We start from the raw sequence: 18,400 nt of genomic DNA, 5'->3' as shown, positions 1-18,400 counted from the left end.
AATGTAAGAACTGAGTCTTTGATACAGAAAAAACAACAAGATTATTTTTACTCCAGTCAGAGATACAAGCCAAGTCAGACATTAGGTGTGCCATAGCCTCATCCCTTGTTTGTTGATGTAATTACTGAGATGGACATTGCAGGAACTGAATGGAAAGATTAAGGATGGAGTCATCAGTGTATGAGTGACTACGGTTACATATACAGCTTAGAAAGACATTGATGCATAAAAGGAAGAGAACTGGTGATAGGACAGAGCCATGACGAACACCACTGTTGATAGATGTAGTAGAAGAACGATGGCCGTCTACAACAGCAGCTATAGAACGACCAGAAAGGAAACTATAGATGAAGGCACGGAGAGAAGGAAAGAAACCGTAAGTGGACAGTTTGGAAATCAGAGATTTATCCTAGATTTGATCAAAAGCCTTTGAGATCTCAAGAGCAATGCCAAAGCTTTTGCCAAAGTCCCGCAAGGAGGATTACTAGGAGTCTAAGAGGGATGTGAGAAGATCGGCAGTGGAGCGTCCCTGACGGAACCCATACTGATGATCACAAAGAAGGTTGTGATAGGAAAGAAGCTTTTATATTTTTCTGTTAATAATGAACTCGAAAACTTTTGAGACACAGGATGTTAAAGCAATTGGGCGATAGTTAGAGGGTTGGGAATGGTCACCCTTCTTCCCTTCTTTGGGACTGGCTGAATGAGAGCAAACTTCCAGCAAGAAGAAAAGGTACAAGTTGATATACAAAGGCGAAAGAGTTTACCTAGGCAGGATGTAAGCACAGAAGCATAATTCTCGAGGACAACAGGAGGAACCCCATCAGGCCCATATGCCTTGCTAGTAATGAGGCCAGTGATAGCATAAAATACATCCGCTGAAGAAATTTCAATGTCAGCCATAAGGAAGTCAGAGGGGAGGAAGTGATGGGGAATAGTACTAGAATCGTCTAAGGTGGAATTGGAGAAGAAAGTCTGAGCGAAGAGATCTGCTTTATCAGTAGAAGAAATAGCTACAGAGCCATCAGAGTAGATAAGAGGATGGATGGATGATGAGGTAAAGTTGTTAAAAAGGTTTTTGGCAAGGTGCCAGAAGGAGCGGGAAGAATTCGAGTTGGAGAGTTCAGAGCATTTAGTACGGATGAAATTATTTTTAGCAGAGCAAAGAAAAGACTTAACACGATTCTGTGCAGAAACAAAAAAAAACGATGTGATTCAGGGGTGGGTTGGCTCCTGTACCTTTTATAGGCCTTCTCCTTGTTGTGGACAGCATTAGAACAAGCGTGATTAAACCAAGGCTTTCTTGCATTAGTCAAATTGTATGAGAAAGGAATATATGTTTCCATGCTAGAGAGAATAACCTCCAGAATGCGCGAGGCACACTCAGATGGCTCCCGGCCATGGAAGCAAGAATCGTTCCAGGGAAAATCAAAGTAGTACTGCCTGAGGGCTTTCCAATCAGCGGCTCCAAAGTGCGACAACTGACGTTTCTTTGGAGGTTCCACATGCCATAATGGAGCGATAGGACAGGTTGAGGTAATAAGGTTGTGATTGGAGGAGCCCAGCGAAGGGGAAATAGGCTATTAACAGTGTAAACAGAAGGATTAGTTGTAAGGAAGAGATCAAGGATGTTGAAACTCTCTCCAAGGCAGTCAGGGATAAGGGTAGGGTGCTGTGCAAGCTGCTATATATCATCAGGAGAGAAAAGATGTAGGCTTGTTCATCAGGTGGATCAGTGAAAGGAGAGGAGAGCCAAAGGTGGTGGTGAACATTGAAATCTCCTAGAATGGAGATTTCAGAGAAAAGAGAAACGGACAGGATGTGTTCCATCATAGAAATAAGATAGTCGAAGAATTTTTCATAGTCAGTAGAAGTAGGGGATAAATAAACGGCACAGTTCTATTTAGAAAATGACAACAAAACCGAAGCCAGAGCATAGGGAATTCGGAAGAATCAAGTTCAGGAACACGAGAGCAAGATTAGTCGTTGAATACATATACACAACAACCACTTCTGACTTTGAAATGAGTATAAAGTAGGAGGATACAGAAAAGGGTTTGCTATCAGTTACCTCAAACTCTGAGTCTTAGTTAAGAGAAGATGAGGTTTAGAGGAGGAGAGGTGGTGCTCAACAGGGAGAAAGTTAGAGGAAAGGCCGGGAATGTTGCAGGAATGAAGAAGGGAGTCAGACAGTGGTTCTAGGCACCTAGCTGAGTCGTCCCCGGGAGAGGGGCGGATGGTGGGAGCATTTATGCCCCCCCCCCTCCCCGGGGATTCCAAGGCTACGTTATTAGATGCCTTTTTTCTAAAATTTTGTAAAAGTGTAATGTGTAGTGTGCATGTAGTTTGGTGTTGACAGGTAGAAAAACTTGTATTGGAGAGCATGCTGGCCTACTTTCTCTGTTACTGAAACACTGAAGAAGTTCAGCAAAAGGGGATGGTCTGGAACTAGTCCCGAGGGCCGATGAAAAGGGAGCTCCAGCTCTTCCTGTCGTCAGGCTTCCATCCACGTTCGGAGTACTGCCCTGCACGACTGGTGCTACAGTCTGCTGTAGAGGTATATGAGAGAGGTGTATGAGAGAGGGTGTGTGTGAGCTGGGAGCAAGGCAATGAAATGGTGGGGAACAGGGTGGCATGGAGGCAATTTGTTTGTGGCCACCCCTTACGGAATTAAGGCTTCTGGCAACAGGTAAATAAAGTTACGATCACGGAAGATTGTAAAAGTGCAGTCAGGGAAGTTAGTTGTGTGTTCTGTGTATTAAACTTTAATGCATTTTATTTAAGAATCACTGTGATTGTCGTTGTTGAGTTTAAGGTCGCTTATTAATTATGTACGAAACATTGACTTTTCTCCGACATTGGGTCATTTTTAGGTCGCGTTGTGTTATTTATAATTAAGTTTCGTAATATTTTTAGGTAATCTTCAAGGAGATTTAAGATCGGCTTTTTTGTAGTTTTCATTTTTTTTTCCTTTATCAAAGCCCTTCATAGAATTTATTTTTTCTGAGTCCCTTTTGAAGTCTTTTTTTTTTCTTGTGCATAAATTCCAGTGAGTAAGATGGCACACGTAGAGTTGACCATAGTTTTGCTGTGCTGTGCAGTTATTTTGTTCATTCTCTTTCTCTCTCTCTCAAAAAAAAAAAAAAAAAAAAAAAAGGATTTATTCAAAGTCTTGCTGCATTCAGATAACTATATCTAAGCATTATATACCAACATGAAATATAGTCAGATGATTATACAGAATCAGGCAACAGTAACAAAACAAAAAAGGTGCCCTCCTGCCATGCTTGAAGAAAATTGTTGTTTTTGAGCCCATATAGACCCAGCAATCTTCTAAATATTTCAAGTGGTTTACGTTATAATAATCGTTTTTGGTGCTAGAATTAAAGATTCTGATGACATTAAGGAAAAATAAATAAAACAAGATAATATTGCATTGCTCCATCATGCTAGCGAGGGTGGATTTCACTATCGCAGATGGTGGCAGTGGCCTCACTATTTTATTTGTTGCCTGTTGTTGTTGATTTTGTTGTTTATCTCTGCTAGGAGGGGGCTTAACTCTTAAACCTTTCACTAACTCTGGTGCATATCTGATAAAAACTGGAATTAACTCTGTCCTTTGACCTTTGACATTTCCCTGTGAAGTTGTACTCTAACGAACCGTTCTCAAACTCGAATCTATTCATGCTTGTTATTTTACATTTACTCTTCCACAAAGTTTGGTTTACACTATATAAAAAAAAAAAAAAGAATCCTTTCACCATTCTATTTGAACTTGTGATCCATTGTTGTAAAAAATGCAGTAAGTCAAGCTCTTGGGTGATCGTCAACTCATCCACCATGTTTGTTCTTCCCACCTCTTCCCCCATGCTTTCCCACGGTTAGTCTCTGGCCTCCCACTTTATCTAGACGCCCAAACCACAACAAGGTTTTACTTTTTAAATTTCTCTGAACGTCAGCTTATACACCATATTCTTCACGAATCAAATTTCCCCCCCCTCCCATATCCCTGTACGTCACTTCACAAACACTTCTTAGACCTGTTTAAACAACTCACATTCTTAGCTTACAGTACTTAATGTTCCTCAAACACAATCTGCACTTCACGGCTGTAAGTTAGTATTATAATTAACATCATCTCACTTAATGCTTTTTTTGCTCCTACGCTAACATTCTCTCTCTCTCTCTCTCTCTCTCTCTCTCTCTTTGTCCTGTAGCAACTCTCGTTTAAAAGTCTTCTGTTTGTGTTTCCCAGTTACTGTCGCACGCAAATCACGTATAGCAACATACTCTCACTCTTTTCACGTCTACCTCCGTAATGCAAAAGCCAATCACTGTTCTCGATCTTTTATGCAAGCAACTAGTCAACTCCGAAAACATTTTCAGTCGGTCTTTCCTCCTGTCAATAACCTTTCTTTTTTCTTCCAAAAATATGCTGCCGAAATTATTGAATCTTGAATTTGATTTACTTTTGTGTTCAGGTATAATTGGAAGGAATAAATCTTTCATCCCTTTCGCTGAGTTTTTTTTTTTTTTTTTCCCCGCGTGTGTGCAGAAAAGTATGCATCTGAAGCTCGCCTTCCTAGTTACATTTTTTTTTTTTTTTCAGCTCACCTATAATACTCTCATCTCAGTGAAGAACAATGTATCGGTGGTTAACACCTGCATATAATAAGTCAGTGAAAAGGGAAAAAAATCAGTTATTGTATCTACACTATATTTCTCTTATACTTTCCTACGTGGCAGTGTAGAGTAGAATTTTTTGCGTGATGCCAGTACTCCTACACGCAATAGATGCCGACACTTTCACATATCAGCAATTTGGCGCTGATACCCACCGTCCACACTGAATATGGTCTTAGTCAGGGGAGGTTTGCTGTTTCATTCAGGTCTGGCGTGAAAGTATTGGAGAAGATGTTTTATATGACGCGGATGGGGCTGGTGAGAGAACCATCCACATACCCTCCACCCCACTCACATGAATATAATAGTAATAATAATAATAATAATAATAATAATAATAATAATAACAATAGGTAAATACTCTTGCACCTCAAACAGTTTTCTCTCATTGGCCTGCTCCATGTTGCCCTTATTGTTAGTCGTGTATTCTTTCTTTCTTTCTTTCTTGTATTCTTGTATTCTTTTTCTCTTTCTTGCTTAACTGTGGCTTCTACCCTTCAAATTTAACCGATTCCGACCAAACTTGGATACAATGACCAGCCTATGACCTAGTTGTGTCCGCATGGTTTTGGTTGCCAGCCAACTACTCCTTGCCTAGCAACGGCTGAAAACCCGCTTTTTTCGTACTTTTCACATCTTGAGCTGTATAAGCATTACTGATGGGCGTAGAAAGCTCTAACTTCTTTAGGCGTAATCTTGAGGTCATTCCCTATCGGAAGTGTGCCATCCATTTTTCCCTTCTCTTCTCTAGTTTTCGAGTGGCAACCCTGTGACTACTGGCCTCAGCACTCCTTGCAACCAGTGCTGGTTTAAAAAACGCCCCTCTAGTTACCCAGTGGCTCAATGAAACCGATTGAAATTCTGCATGCTTGCAGTTGACTAGTACTACAAATTCCTATCGTACACTTCTGTGTTACATCGGCCAGGTCAGGGATCTAAGATCATCAAATGCTAAATCGGTGAAAATTGCTAAAATCACGACTGTGCTCGCGCGAAATGCTAGTGTTCCGAAGATTAATAAGCCAGGGCCATGGTTCTTGGGTGGAATGTTGCGCTGGAGTACCTCCATACAAAAATGGCAATTAGTGTCGAAACTCACTTCCAGTCACTGGCAGCGCCACCTAGAAGTTGTAACTCTGGTGGGCCCTTCTGTGAATTTCAAGTTCCCTAGCTCCAGAGTGAGTGGATGAACTCAAATGAAACTTTGCATGCATATAGGCATTACTGAGTACTGCAAGTGTGATTCGTACATGAATGACCTATATCTGCAAGGTCAGGAGTCAAAGGACATCAAATGCAGAAAATATGGAGGCTAAAATTACGACCTTGCTTGCGTGAAATGCTAAGGCTCCGAATATTATTAGGTCTGGGCCATGATTCTTTGGTGGAATGTTACACTGGAGAACCTCCATACATAAATGACTTTTTGTGTCGAAACTCATTTCCGGTCGCTGACAAAGCTTGGTCCGCTTAGAGCTGGCCATCGTCACCTTCCGGCTTGTTCCTTTTTCAGTTTATCCAATTTTTAATTGGCATTTCTACTTTGACAGTTACATAGAGACTGTTCTTTTATTGCAGACTGCATACATGAAATAAAGAAGTTACAGAGAAATATAGAAAACATATCTCTCTCGACCCCATTTCTTAGTTTTTTTTTTTTTTTGTCTCATCGTTTTCCTTTCGCCTTTTCTGATTTCCCTGTTATTGTTGATAGCTTAATATCTGGGACATAATTATCTGGTTGAATGCAAGAAGGACCAGTGTTTAAATATGCTGATTCTGTGTCTGGCTCATGAAACACCATCCAAAGTGGCTTACGTTTCAGTGGTGAAAGATTCTGTCCCTCTATTTACTGGGGTGGGTTTCAGCTGCATTCTTTTTATAAACTTACAGTGAAAACATTAATTCAGAAAGGAGATTAATACATTCCTTTCCGCTCCTATATATATATATATATATATATATATATATATATATATATATATATAGAGAGAGAGAGAGAGAGAGAGAGAGAGAGAGAGAGAGAGAGAGAGTATATTTTTTACACTGGCCCTTCTTGCACTCTGACGGTGATACAGTTTCAAAAACTTCTCATCTGGCTCTTATTCTCTGCTCTGTCATATTCTACTACTCTATCTCCCCTCAATTTTTTCTTCTCTGTTTATGCACCCACACTCGCAAAGTAAGAAAAAGTGGTATGTTTTGACTGATGTGCGCACATACATGTGTGTGTGTGTGTGTGTGTGTGTGTGTGTGTGTGTGTGTGTGTGTGTGTGTGTGTGTGTGTGTGTGTGTGTGTGTGTGTGTGTGTGTGTGTGTGTGTGTGTGTGTGTGTGTGCGTGTGTGTGTGTGTGTGTGTGTCAGAATATTTAAATCACATTTTAGAACAAGTCACAAGTCAATATCACAGAGTTAGGTCAAAATCTGATCTATTAAAATAAAAGCCCTATGGCTGGGGTGATCAGTATACATGCTCGGTCAGAGAGATTTTGAGCATTCTGGCTGACTCGTGCACTCGCGTTGGCATTCATGCCCTTTTTAAAGCTCGTGCCTATGTTTATCATGTATGATGACTCAGGCAACTCAGAAAGATGCTCTCAGCCAGGGAGCCAGTCACCTCCAAGACATGGAGACGGTTAGGTGTATTTTGCTCACGTGTGTGTGTGTGTGTGTGTGTGTGTGTGTGTGTGTGTGTGTGTGTGTGTGTGTGTGTGTGTGTGTGTGTGTGTGTGTGTGTGTGTGTGTGTGTGTGTGTGTGATTCCACGGTGTCCGATTCGTCTCCTCCGTGTGCCAGCTAGCCACTCCTTCTCAACTCCTCACAAGCTGCCCACATGCTAATCAGCCAGCCACACAAACATATGGTGATACTGAGTGCTGTAAACAGTGAAACTGAATGCAACTGGCTAGCTCTGATGAGGGACAGAGCCGTGGCCATGGCCCTTTCATACCCTCGAATATAACCTAGCAGTTGGGATAAAAGTTTCATTGTTTTCTTGCCTCTGTACTCCACAATCCTTTACCTAGAGACCTTAGGACACTTGCATCACCGAGAAGAAGGATTGATGAATAAGATGGCTTATAATTGAATGTTCTAGGTTGTCTAACTCCCGAGATATGACGGTGTGGATATCACTGATCTTGGACAAACTCCCGTATGGGCAAGTGCGTGAGTTAAAAGTTTTTCTCCAGTTTAAAAGAATGCTGGGGAGGTTTGAAGGTACAGGAATCTTGTAGAGATTTTATTTCGTCAATAATCAGGGAGAGAGCAAATTCACAGGGGAAGGCCAAAGTTTGACCCATGAGTCAATGAACGGCTTAACTTAAAGAGTATAGGTTTGATTTTGGATCAATCTTGGGGATGGGCTGACCATCTCGCATGGAATTGACCTATTGTTGGCGACATCAACATATCAATGGTCAACTTCAAATGTTCATTTTAAAGCTTTTATCCGATTTAGATCAAGCTATGTTGAAGGACTCTGCATAAAGAATAAAGAGGTTAAATTTTTAAAATAATCAAATGCTAAGTTCACAATGAAAGGTTAAATGCCAAGGACACAGGACAACAACTCAAACAGTTTTGAGCTGTTTAACCAAACTTGAAGGAAGGATTTAGGGTCGGGCAAGAACTAAGGGATTCAAGTTTGAGAACAATCACTCAGTGATCAAGTTCACTGAGTGGTGAAAATTTTCGACCAGTACGCCTTTGTATCAACAGAATAACAACTTTCATCTCATTTGGGTCGGACCGATGATATTGCTATTCCGTGATGTATGGATTACACTAACATAATGATATTTTTATGATAAGTTTGCTAAAGGTTCAGTCGGTCTTAATCATTTACGGCTCTTGTGGGAGACAACATTATTTGATCGTGTCACTCAGGGGTCACAACCTCACCACATCACGTCATACTTAGGCGACAAAAAATTTGCTGGGGAGATGACGATGATATTGCTATTAAGCAAGGACTTTAAATACGGCCTTTGGATGTAATGTACATCTGATGTAATTCCAGCGACTGTCCTTCTGCACTTTTCAACCCTTATCTTCAGATATTCATCCTTCTCTCTCTCTCTCTCTCTCTCTCTCTCTCTCTCTCTCTCTCTCTCTCTCTCTCTCAAGCTTCACTCTGTCCTCTCTCTCTCTCAAGCTTCACTCTGTCCTTCTCTGTCTCACAGGTAACGTGGCTGAGGCGAGAGGACGACCACCTGCTGACAGTGGGGCAGCAGGTATATGCCTCTGAGGACCGCTTTACTGCCACACACTCACCACACAACAAGGTTAGTGGCGCACGCACACACACACACACACACACACACACACACACACACACACACACATTAACACTATTATAGCCTATTCGATCTCATTTGTGAAGAGAAGAGCCTTAAGCTTTTGAAAGCTGGCAGCTGATTGGCTGCCCGTGTGCATTCATTAGTAACAATGTATTTAAAATATATATTTTAAGTGTTACAATTACTGTTTCTAACGATAAGATTGCACAAGTAAAAATATATGTAGTTATTGCGAAAATTATGTAAAGAGAGAGAGAGAGAGAGAGAGAAGAATTTGAATTATTATCATGTAGAATAATATTTAGATATACTCGTAGTGTGCAAATAAAATCTGTAAGGAAGAGGTGTTTACACATTTTCGAAACCAAACAAAATATAACCCTTATGAGTTCAGTCCTATTGCATTTCTCTCCGATTTGGGTATACCTAGAATATTTCCATCAGTTTAGTATAGGCAAACTGAACTGAAAGGGTTAGATATTGCACTAACCAATCCTTTGTTTTCAAGAGATATTTCATCTTCTGATTAATTTGCTTTGTTGTAGTAATAATATTAATTATATGCCTCAGATTCAAACTCATTAATTTATACGGTGTCCTCCATCTTGCTCAGTAATATGCTCTACTCAGGCGTGGCAGTTATGGGTGAAGGATGTACAGCTCAGCGATGCTGGCCAGTACGAATGTCAACTCACCACACACCCTCCGGTCACCCATGTCTTCACCCTTAAGGTTAATCGTAAGTATATGTGCCTTGTTTTTTGCCTAATCTCAACTTACTCTAGAACACAACTTGCAACATTTCAGTTTACAATCAGAAAATTATACTTGGCTCGCTCATAAACCAGTCCACCACACACCCAGCCGTCTCACATTTCAATTCTTAACCCAAGGGATGTGGCTTGCATCACTTGATGCCCAGCGGACAACTGTGACTTACATCACTTAGGCTAGAAACTGTATAAATTTCATGATAAAAATTAATTTACCACGCCATAAATGGTGTGAATAGGTGGCGAGTGATTTGAGATAGACTGTGTGGTGGCACCATTTTTTTTTTTTTTTTTTTGACTACTTTCCTTATTGATCTCACCCCTGTGGCATAGAATGCATTATCAACGCAGTTTCCACTGAAATTCTAATTTTGAAATACTTGCCCTCAGTATACATTTGTAGATATTAGTCCAAGGGTTGCCATATGCAAATTTGAGAATATGCAGTTTCATCTAATCATGCTAAAAACTCTCTGTTGTGAAAAAAAAAAAAAATCATAAGACAAGAAACCCTAGACTGAAACTGAATTATGATTTACACCGTTCTGGCGAAATTACCATTAAGGAGGCTACCCTTTATTACCCTATTGTTCACGGGATAATATTTAGATAGCTATTTGTGTGTGTGTGTGTGTGTGTGTGTGTGTGTGTGTGTGTGTGTGTGTGTGTGTGTGTGTGTGTGTGTGTGTGTGTGATATAGGAATAAAAACCTTGCAACATTATGTTTTGTACACTTTACGGCTTTCAGTTGGAAAGAATTTCCTTCAGAATCTACTAACAAGTCTGGTGGCGTTGTGATTAGAAATCACCAGCAACAACCTTGTTTTGCGAACAAAAGCTCAAACTTCCAGATGTGGCTGCGGGCTCTGCGACTGGAATATACTGCCACTAGGGATGTAGACTTGTTAACATTCTAGACCCTGGGATCCTACACTTTGAAAGGAATGAGATAGATTTTTTACTGCTGCCATTAGCTTCTATCATACATATATTTTTCCATGGTAAATCAGAGTCGAGTCTAGAGTATGCGGTTAGAAGAAAGATACTCTGAAGATTAGTCCAGGCACACATCTAAACAATCTTGTCATTTCTGAACCACAGAGTATACAAGAAAACCAAATGCCGTAGTTTACGAGCTAGGTTAATCTCGCGGTTCGCAGGATGCAGTTACGAACCCCCGACGGGTCGCGAGATAAGTTTAAAGGGTCACGAGGTAATTTCTTGAAAGAAAAAAATATATAAGAAGAAAAATATGTCTTTTATAGCGTTAGTTTTTTTCTTATAACAAAATATACGTAGTCTAATAAAAAGTAAAAGTATTTATGTGATCAAAGTTACGTTTTGTACTCAGTGTTTCACGAGAGGTTGCAGCTGTGTAAGGCGTTTGGAATATGAGGTTGAATAAAAAATGCGATAATTATTGTGCTGGAAAATTATTGTTTGAACAATTATTTGTATTTTAGAAACGTCATATAACAATACGAGTACTGTACAATAGTTGCAAAGCCTACATTTACAGCTTTCTTAGCATCTGGTGCATGCTTACTGTAGAAGTTTAAGGTAAATTTTGAAGAAAATAGAGAAATTATGTTACAAATGTCGAATTGTGCTATTTACTTATAAACAAATGAAATAGAATAGTATGAAGTTACATATTTTCAGTGTTTCGTGTGTTAGAATCCAAAGAGACAACTGAGGAAAAAGGTATGTGTTCTTTGCCCAGGACCAAGATCTTTTCCTCTTCCCCCCCCGTCCTTACCATAACTCTCACCTCAGGACCTGTGGGCATAGATCACCACTGATAAACATGACAGCTTCCTTTAATCTTAACATGACAGCTTCCTTTAAACTGCGAGCAGAATGGTAAACAAAATCAAATTGCAATTCATGAATACCAGGCTGTTCGTAACACTCTGTATGGTTCTGATTATTAAGCCCTACTTTTCCATATACAATCCTGGTGACTTTCCCTGAGGAAAGTTCTCACCCACCTGTACTCATGAGATGCGAGGCGAGGTGTGCATATTCCTGATCGATTTTGGATCCCTACTAGCCAACTATCTAACTGTGACTGGCCATCAGATCTTGCTTGTTGGTCTTAAATACTTCAGTAAAAAAAAATAATAATAATAATAAAGATGTATGCTGAACTTATCACGACGACTAAACACAGGCATCACATCTGTCTGAGAAGCTCGATGCACTCAGAAGGCAGTTGGAACGATGCGCAGTGTGAGAAGTGGGGATGGTGTGGTAATGTTTCCCGAGGTGAAAAAAAAAAAAAAAAAATGGAAGGGAATGGAGAGAGTCTGGATAAAATCAACGAAATTATCTGCTGTCACCTCCATGAACTACGGAACAACTTCAAGAGGTACTTCCCAAAAGAAACAACTCCAGAAAAATATGGCTAGATACTACAATCGTTCATTGCTGCTGTGGATCAATGGACCTAAAGAAAGCACTGTCGGAGCTGTTCAGCGGTACAGACAAAGCTTGCAACAAGAACACTGGTCGAAATGTGAATTTTTTTCTCAAATAAATATCCAAGAATATCCAAGGCCACTGATTGCTTTCGGATCGACCTGTCTTTGTGAAACAAAATTTTCTGCATTGACATATGCTAAAACCAAATACAGATAACGGCTTGAGGTAAAAGATGATCTAAGAGTTTGCTGTCTCCAGCATTAAACCAAGGTTGGAGTTATGTTCCAAAAACCAAGCCCGTTCACCTCACTAATGAAGATAGGTTATTCTTGGTAAATCTACTTGTGAACTTGTGTGAGAGAACAGAGTCATATATCATTTTATAGCTACGATCCGAGGCAGTAGGTCTATACTCTGTGTCGAAGGGGAGGGAGGGAGGGAGCCAGGAGAAGACTGAGATTCGCGGGAGGACTGGGTCGAGAGTCTTGCCAACATTGTTTGATGTGTCGCGGGCAAAAAAAGTTTGAGAACCAATGGTTAATCTGAAAGAATAATGCTTTGTTTTGTTTTTTCTTCCATTTTTATTGTGAAAATGATTCTTCCCGTAGATCACTACCCACAAACGTCGAACATACATCCAAAAGATTATACCTGCCTCAACCTTGTGTATCAGTCCTTCACACACTCCTCAGTCACACAGGTCTTCATCTTTATCCCTTCAGCTCGACTTGCCCGAGTGCCAGGGGGTTAACTCATCCTCTTGATGCCCACAGTGGGGGAGGAGGGACGTTGGTTACAAGATTGTGACAACGGAAATTGACTTTTACCTGGTCGTGGTGTAGTGGTATGCTGCCTGGCTCTCACCTGAGAGTCCCTGGTTCGATTCCCAGCATATTGGTAATTCATCAGATGATTTTTCATGTGTACAGTACAGGTTTCTCTATTCATTCATAAACAGTGTTCTTGCTATTCTTGATTACTACCTGAATACCAGGATAACTAACTCAGGTTAGATATTCATCTTGTTCCAGTAGGAAACGAAGGCTATATCTAACCCCTCCTGCTGAAAGGTTCCCGAATATGAATAAATTGTCTGTATAGCAAGAAGCTGAAGGGGTTAAGGTGACTCTTAAGTATACATGACATACCCATACGAGAGAGCGAGAGAAAGAGAGAGAGAGAGAGAGAGAGGGAGGGAGTACCGGTGAAGGGTATAATTATCAACATGCGGGGAGAGTATTTAGGCAACTATTTAGAACACTAGTAAATAGGGAAGGAAAGAAGCTTGTTGAATGTGAAGAAGATGAAAAAATGCAGAAGAAGAAGAAGAAGAAGAATGAACAGACAATAGGAAATCGAAATATAGGTGAAAAAAGAAAGGTTGTTCGTGAAAAGAATATGGCCCCCTCAACAAAAACCATGCGTACTAAAAATGAAGGGTGTTTGTGACGAGAAGTGACCTTGAAGAACACCATATATGATAGATGTGTAATATCAGTGACCATATTCAACACCTGCTTACCATGCCCAGAACAGAAATCACAGCTGTATGTGGTGAATTATTCGTTGTCTGTTGGGATATCCTTCAACTGAAGTGCCGTTTGGTGTTAGCATAAAGTTTACTAGGTGGACCAAGACCAGAAGAAGCGATAGATGAAATAGTTTCTGAAACTTTGGATTCCTGTGATTTTTTTACCTGCGGCTAATCTGATAGGTTTATTTGTGGTACACCTGGGGGATGTTTCTGTTTTCTCCTACAAGGAAAGTTCTAATAACTGCTCTTGGAGAGCTCTTAGTGATTTTCAAATGAAATACAAAGTTACTTGGTTTGAAATTTTGAACTAAACAAAGTTGCTCAGCTTGAAATTTTGACTTGACACGTACGCTGTTGCAGCAATTGATGCATCAATAGTTTCACCACAGGTCTATAAAGCTAGTCTTTTCTTGTTTCAGCTGAACTAATTCTTCTGGTCCGAACCGGAATATAACACCCGAGATCAATAACTAAACAAACTGCATTAAAGGAATGCGATTAGACCAGATTAGAAACCAGAAAAATGAATGAGAATGACTAAATTTTTGAGCAGCGGGCACGTTGAGCGGCAGGTGTAATGTTTGTGCTTTGTTCATTGTGTGTGTGTGTGTGTGTGTGTGTGTGTGTGTGTGTGTGTGTGTGTGTGTGTGTGTGTGTGTGTGTGTGTGTGTGTGTGTGTGTGTGTGTGTGTGTGTGATTTAATAGAATATTATTCAAATGTCATCGCATTTTTATTAAAACTGGTGGAAGGATTATGAGGTCAGCCACAGCATTGACACAAACTTTTTTGCAACAACAGATCCAAGGTCAGATTCTCAAGTCAAGGTCAACTTAGACAGTTTTGATCCGGTAGAGACCGAACTTATTGGAAGGCCTTGGGGCAAAGCGAGGATGTAGGAATTCAGTTTTGACAGCACTCAGTCAAAGGTCTTGGTCACACGACAACGTCCAAATTAGACCCATGTATGTCTCTGTATGAACAAAGTCACTATAACACGGAAAGTGGTTTAGATCAATCTTGACGGAAGGGTTGAGTGTCAACCAAACTGAAAAATAAATAAATAAAGAAAAAGAAAGAAAGAAAAAGAAAATAGTCCAATGATCAAGGTAACCTTCGAGGGTCATCTCAAACAGGCAAGGGTGAAGGGATTCAATTTTAAGGACAATTAGCCAAAGGACAAAGTAATATGTTCAGATTTATTATTCAGTTTTAGTATTATATTTTATATCTACATATCTATATCTGTCTATCTATCTGTCTACCTATCTGTCTATTTATCACCAGTGGAGACTCAAACTGACCCTGTCCCCCAGCATTCTTGTCACTCGCTCTGTCCCCTCCTCTGCCTCTCCTGTACGTTCCAACTCTCACTGATATCGCCACACCTACTTCTTACTCTCAGGCCGCTGCTGCTTCTCAGTCAGTACGGCCTAAGTCAAAGTCTCACAAGTCCAATACGAATTACTTGACCACTCTTTCAAAGTCACGCTCTCATGTTCTTTCTGTTCCTTCTCCAGCGAGGGAGAAAGGAGTTAGCTCTTCCTCTGGGGAGTCTGAGAGCCTCATTATTACTTCCGACAAGGAGGTTATGTTTTACCCAGTGTTGGTTGGTTGGTTTGTCTCTCTATCTGTTAGCAGGATTACTCAAAAAATTATGAACGGATATTGATGAATTTTGTGGAACGGTGAACCATGGACCATGGGATCCGGATCCGGATCCTATATCCACGGATCCGAATCCGGGATTATTCAAAACGTTATGGACAGATTTTGATGAATGTTTGTGGAAGGGTGGGCCATGGGCCATGGAAGAAATGATTAAATTTTAGGGCGGATCCGGATCCTGGGTATCCTAGACAATATCTCCAAAAGTTCTCAATGAATTTCAATGAAATTTTTTGGAAAGGTGGGCCATGCACCAAGAAAGAAAGAATAAAATTTTGAGGCTGATCCGAATCCTGTATCCACGGATCCGGATCCGGATTCTTTTTAATGGCAATGGCATTGACGGAGGTGTGCACTCTCTGAATGCTTTCTAGCTGATAATAATATGGAGGTTTCCTTTAGCAAGCACCGAGCTAGGTTCCCCGGTAGTTGCTCGCCTGGTGGCGGGCAACATAAAAAAAAAAAAAAAAAACACTGGCCGGACTCACAAATCTTAAACTGACACATTCAGTGTGTCACAGTAGAATTGTAGGACTCTTGGGAGTAAATTACATAACATATCAATCTTGCTATCTATACACAGACCAGACGTTATTTGTTTACAGGATACACGCTTGTTGGACCATCCTGATCCCATACAGTTCAAACACTACCACTCGTATAAGAGAGTTGGTGGTTACGGGGTTGCCAAGTATGCACACAAATCACACACGCAAACAGAAACGGCTCTAAATTGTACTTTGGAAGTTGTCGCATGCAGAGTAAAATTTAATAACACGTATCTGTCTATGTGCTCTCTCTATTGTCCACCACATGGCCCCATTGATAGTGATGCTTTGATTTCACTTTTAGACCACTTTCCTAAAATAAGTCAATGTTGAACGACCTTAACGCCCGTCATTATTGGTGAGGTAGCTTGAGGATTGATGGTCGTGGGGAGCAAGTAGTTGACCTAATAGTACAGTCCAAACTCAGCCTTCTGAACAATGGTGGAGCGACTCGTGTACTGGTAACTTTTCGACCATAGACTTATCTCTTGCCCCGCAAGGTATACATCAAGATTTCATGTGGGATCCTTATGACAAGTCCTTAGGAGGTGATCATCTTCCCATCTGTCTCCCTTATACACGTGACGTTCTTTCGGATCCACCACCTTCAAAATTTAACTATAAGAAAGCATTTTGGGGATCCTTTTCATGGATTGCTGATTTAAATATGTCTGGGGAGACCATAGATGTAAAAGTCCAAAATTTTACCAATTCCATTTTACAAGTAGCTGAGACAGTTATTCCCAATACTTCTACAGTTCATGCGAAGCATAGAGCTCACTGGTGGACACCGGATTGCCGACAAGCACTAAGGAAACGCAATCGAGATACAGGATTCTTGATTGTCAGCCTACTGAGGGAAATTTTGTCGCATACAAACAAGCAAGGGCTGAGGAGAGGAGAATAATCAGAAGAACTTAACGTGACTCCTGGCGGTCTTTTCTGTCCATGGTGAATTGTTGTACCCCACTGAGTAAAGTCTTCCACCCAATATACTACCAATATGCCGGGAATCGAACTCGGGACTCTCATGTGAGAGCCAGGCAGCATACCACTACACCACGACCAGGAATAAGTTATCTCACAGCATATTGGTAATATACCGGATGATTTTTCCTGTGTACAAAACAGGTTTCTCTCTTCATTCGAGTAAAGTCTTGTCCACTATCAAAATACTAAATACTGTAATAAACTCCCCAACATCCCTGTAACCACAATACAGGTGGACAATAGCATCGATGACGATCCCGTGGCCGTAGCTAACATCCTCACCAGGGGTTTTTCTCAGGCAAGTAGCTCCTTCACTTATAACCAGCGTTTTCGAGACCATAAACGCACGGCTGAGCTAAAAATATTAGGCTGCCACAGAAGACGTACACTCCCCGAACAACCAAGAGTTTACAACAGATGAACTGCTCCCTTGCTCTGAAACCCTGTAAAGACAGCAGACCTGGACCAGATACTATTATGTACGGTATGATCCTGCATCTCAGTCAAGACAACCTGGTAAGCTGTTAGCACTGTACAATGAGCTGTGGGCGTCCCGAACGTTCCCAAACTCATGGCACTCTGCGCTCGTCATAATTATACCCAAAGAAGTTGGTCGTCTTATGAATCCCACATCATTTCGTCCTACTGTGTTGAGTTCCAGTCTATGTAAGGTCATGGAATGAATGGTTAATAATAGGCTTCTTTTGTTTTAGAGTCGAAGAATTTGTTAAATGATCGACAGTGTTGCTTCCGAAATATAGAAGTTCACTAGATCATTTAATGAATTTGGAGCATTGCATATTGGATGAATTTGCCAATAAAGAATTCATGACAGGGATGTTCTTGGACATCCATAAAGCCTTTGATATGACATGGCAACACGGTATACAAATGAAGCTCTATTCTTATGATTTAAGGAGTACTTTGCCTATTTTTATATCATTTTTTTTTTAAGGGACAGAATATTCTGTCAGATTGCCCCGTAATGTATCATCAGATAGATTTATTCCAAGAAAAGGGGGTTTCTCAGGGACGTGTGCTTAGTCCCACTTTGTTTAATATTATTACCAGTGATATTCTGTCATCTCCTCCCATCCTGAGGAATGTTAAATATTCACTCTATGCTGGCGATTGTGCAATACGGCATTCTTCCCGTAATGCACAGTTTTCAGCCGGGCGGATTCAAGCAGCCTTTGATTCCGTCAACCAGCGGGCTTTACAGTGGGAATTTAAGTTTTCTGTCACCAAGTTTGCCACAGAAATTTTTACCACTCGTATCGTCCCTGATTTGCGCTTGACAATAGAAAATCAGCCGGTACTGTTTCAAAATTCTGTAAAATGGTTGTAAACGGGGAGTCGACAGAAAATTTAATCAATGGCTTAAAAGTCAAGTATTAGATCTAAGCTGGGCTATGGCTCACAGATGTATGGGTCGGCATCTGATGCGACATTAAGGAGGTTGGATGAATTACAGAATAAATG

General features: G+C 40.6%; 1 protein-coding gene across 1 annotated transcript in view; it reads left to right on the top strand.

Annotated features, from left to right (window-relative positions):
• Positions 1 to 18,400, top strand: part of LOC145405962 (hemicentin-2-like) — a 147,003-nt gene that overhangs the window by 38,657 nt on the left and 89,946 nt on the right. Inside the window, exons 4-5 of the mRNA XM_080277157.1 lie at positions 8,867 to 8,968; positions 9,614 to 9,722. Of these exons, the coding sequence (XP_080133283.1) occupies positions 8,867 to 8,968; positions 9,614 to 9,722 (211 nt within the window). The remainder of the gene's footprint in view (positions 1 to 8,866; positions 8,969 to 9,613; positions 9,723 to 18,400) is intronic.

Source organism: Coenobita brevimanus, chromosome 8, assembly GCF_032717465.1.
Source record: "Coenobita brevimanus isolate Jiangsu-jjx chromosome 8, ASM3271746v2, whole genome shotgun sequence".
Taxonomy (NCBI): domain Eukaryota; kingdom Metazoa; phylum Arthropoda; class Malacostraca; order Decapoda; family Coenobitidae; genus Coenobita; species Coenobita brevimanus.
Note: the sequence above shows the minus strand (reverse complement) of the source record. Positions and strands in the feature narration are given on the sequence as shown.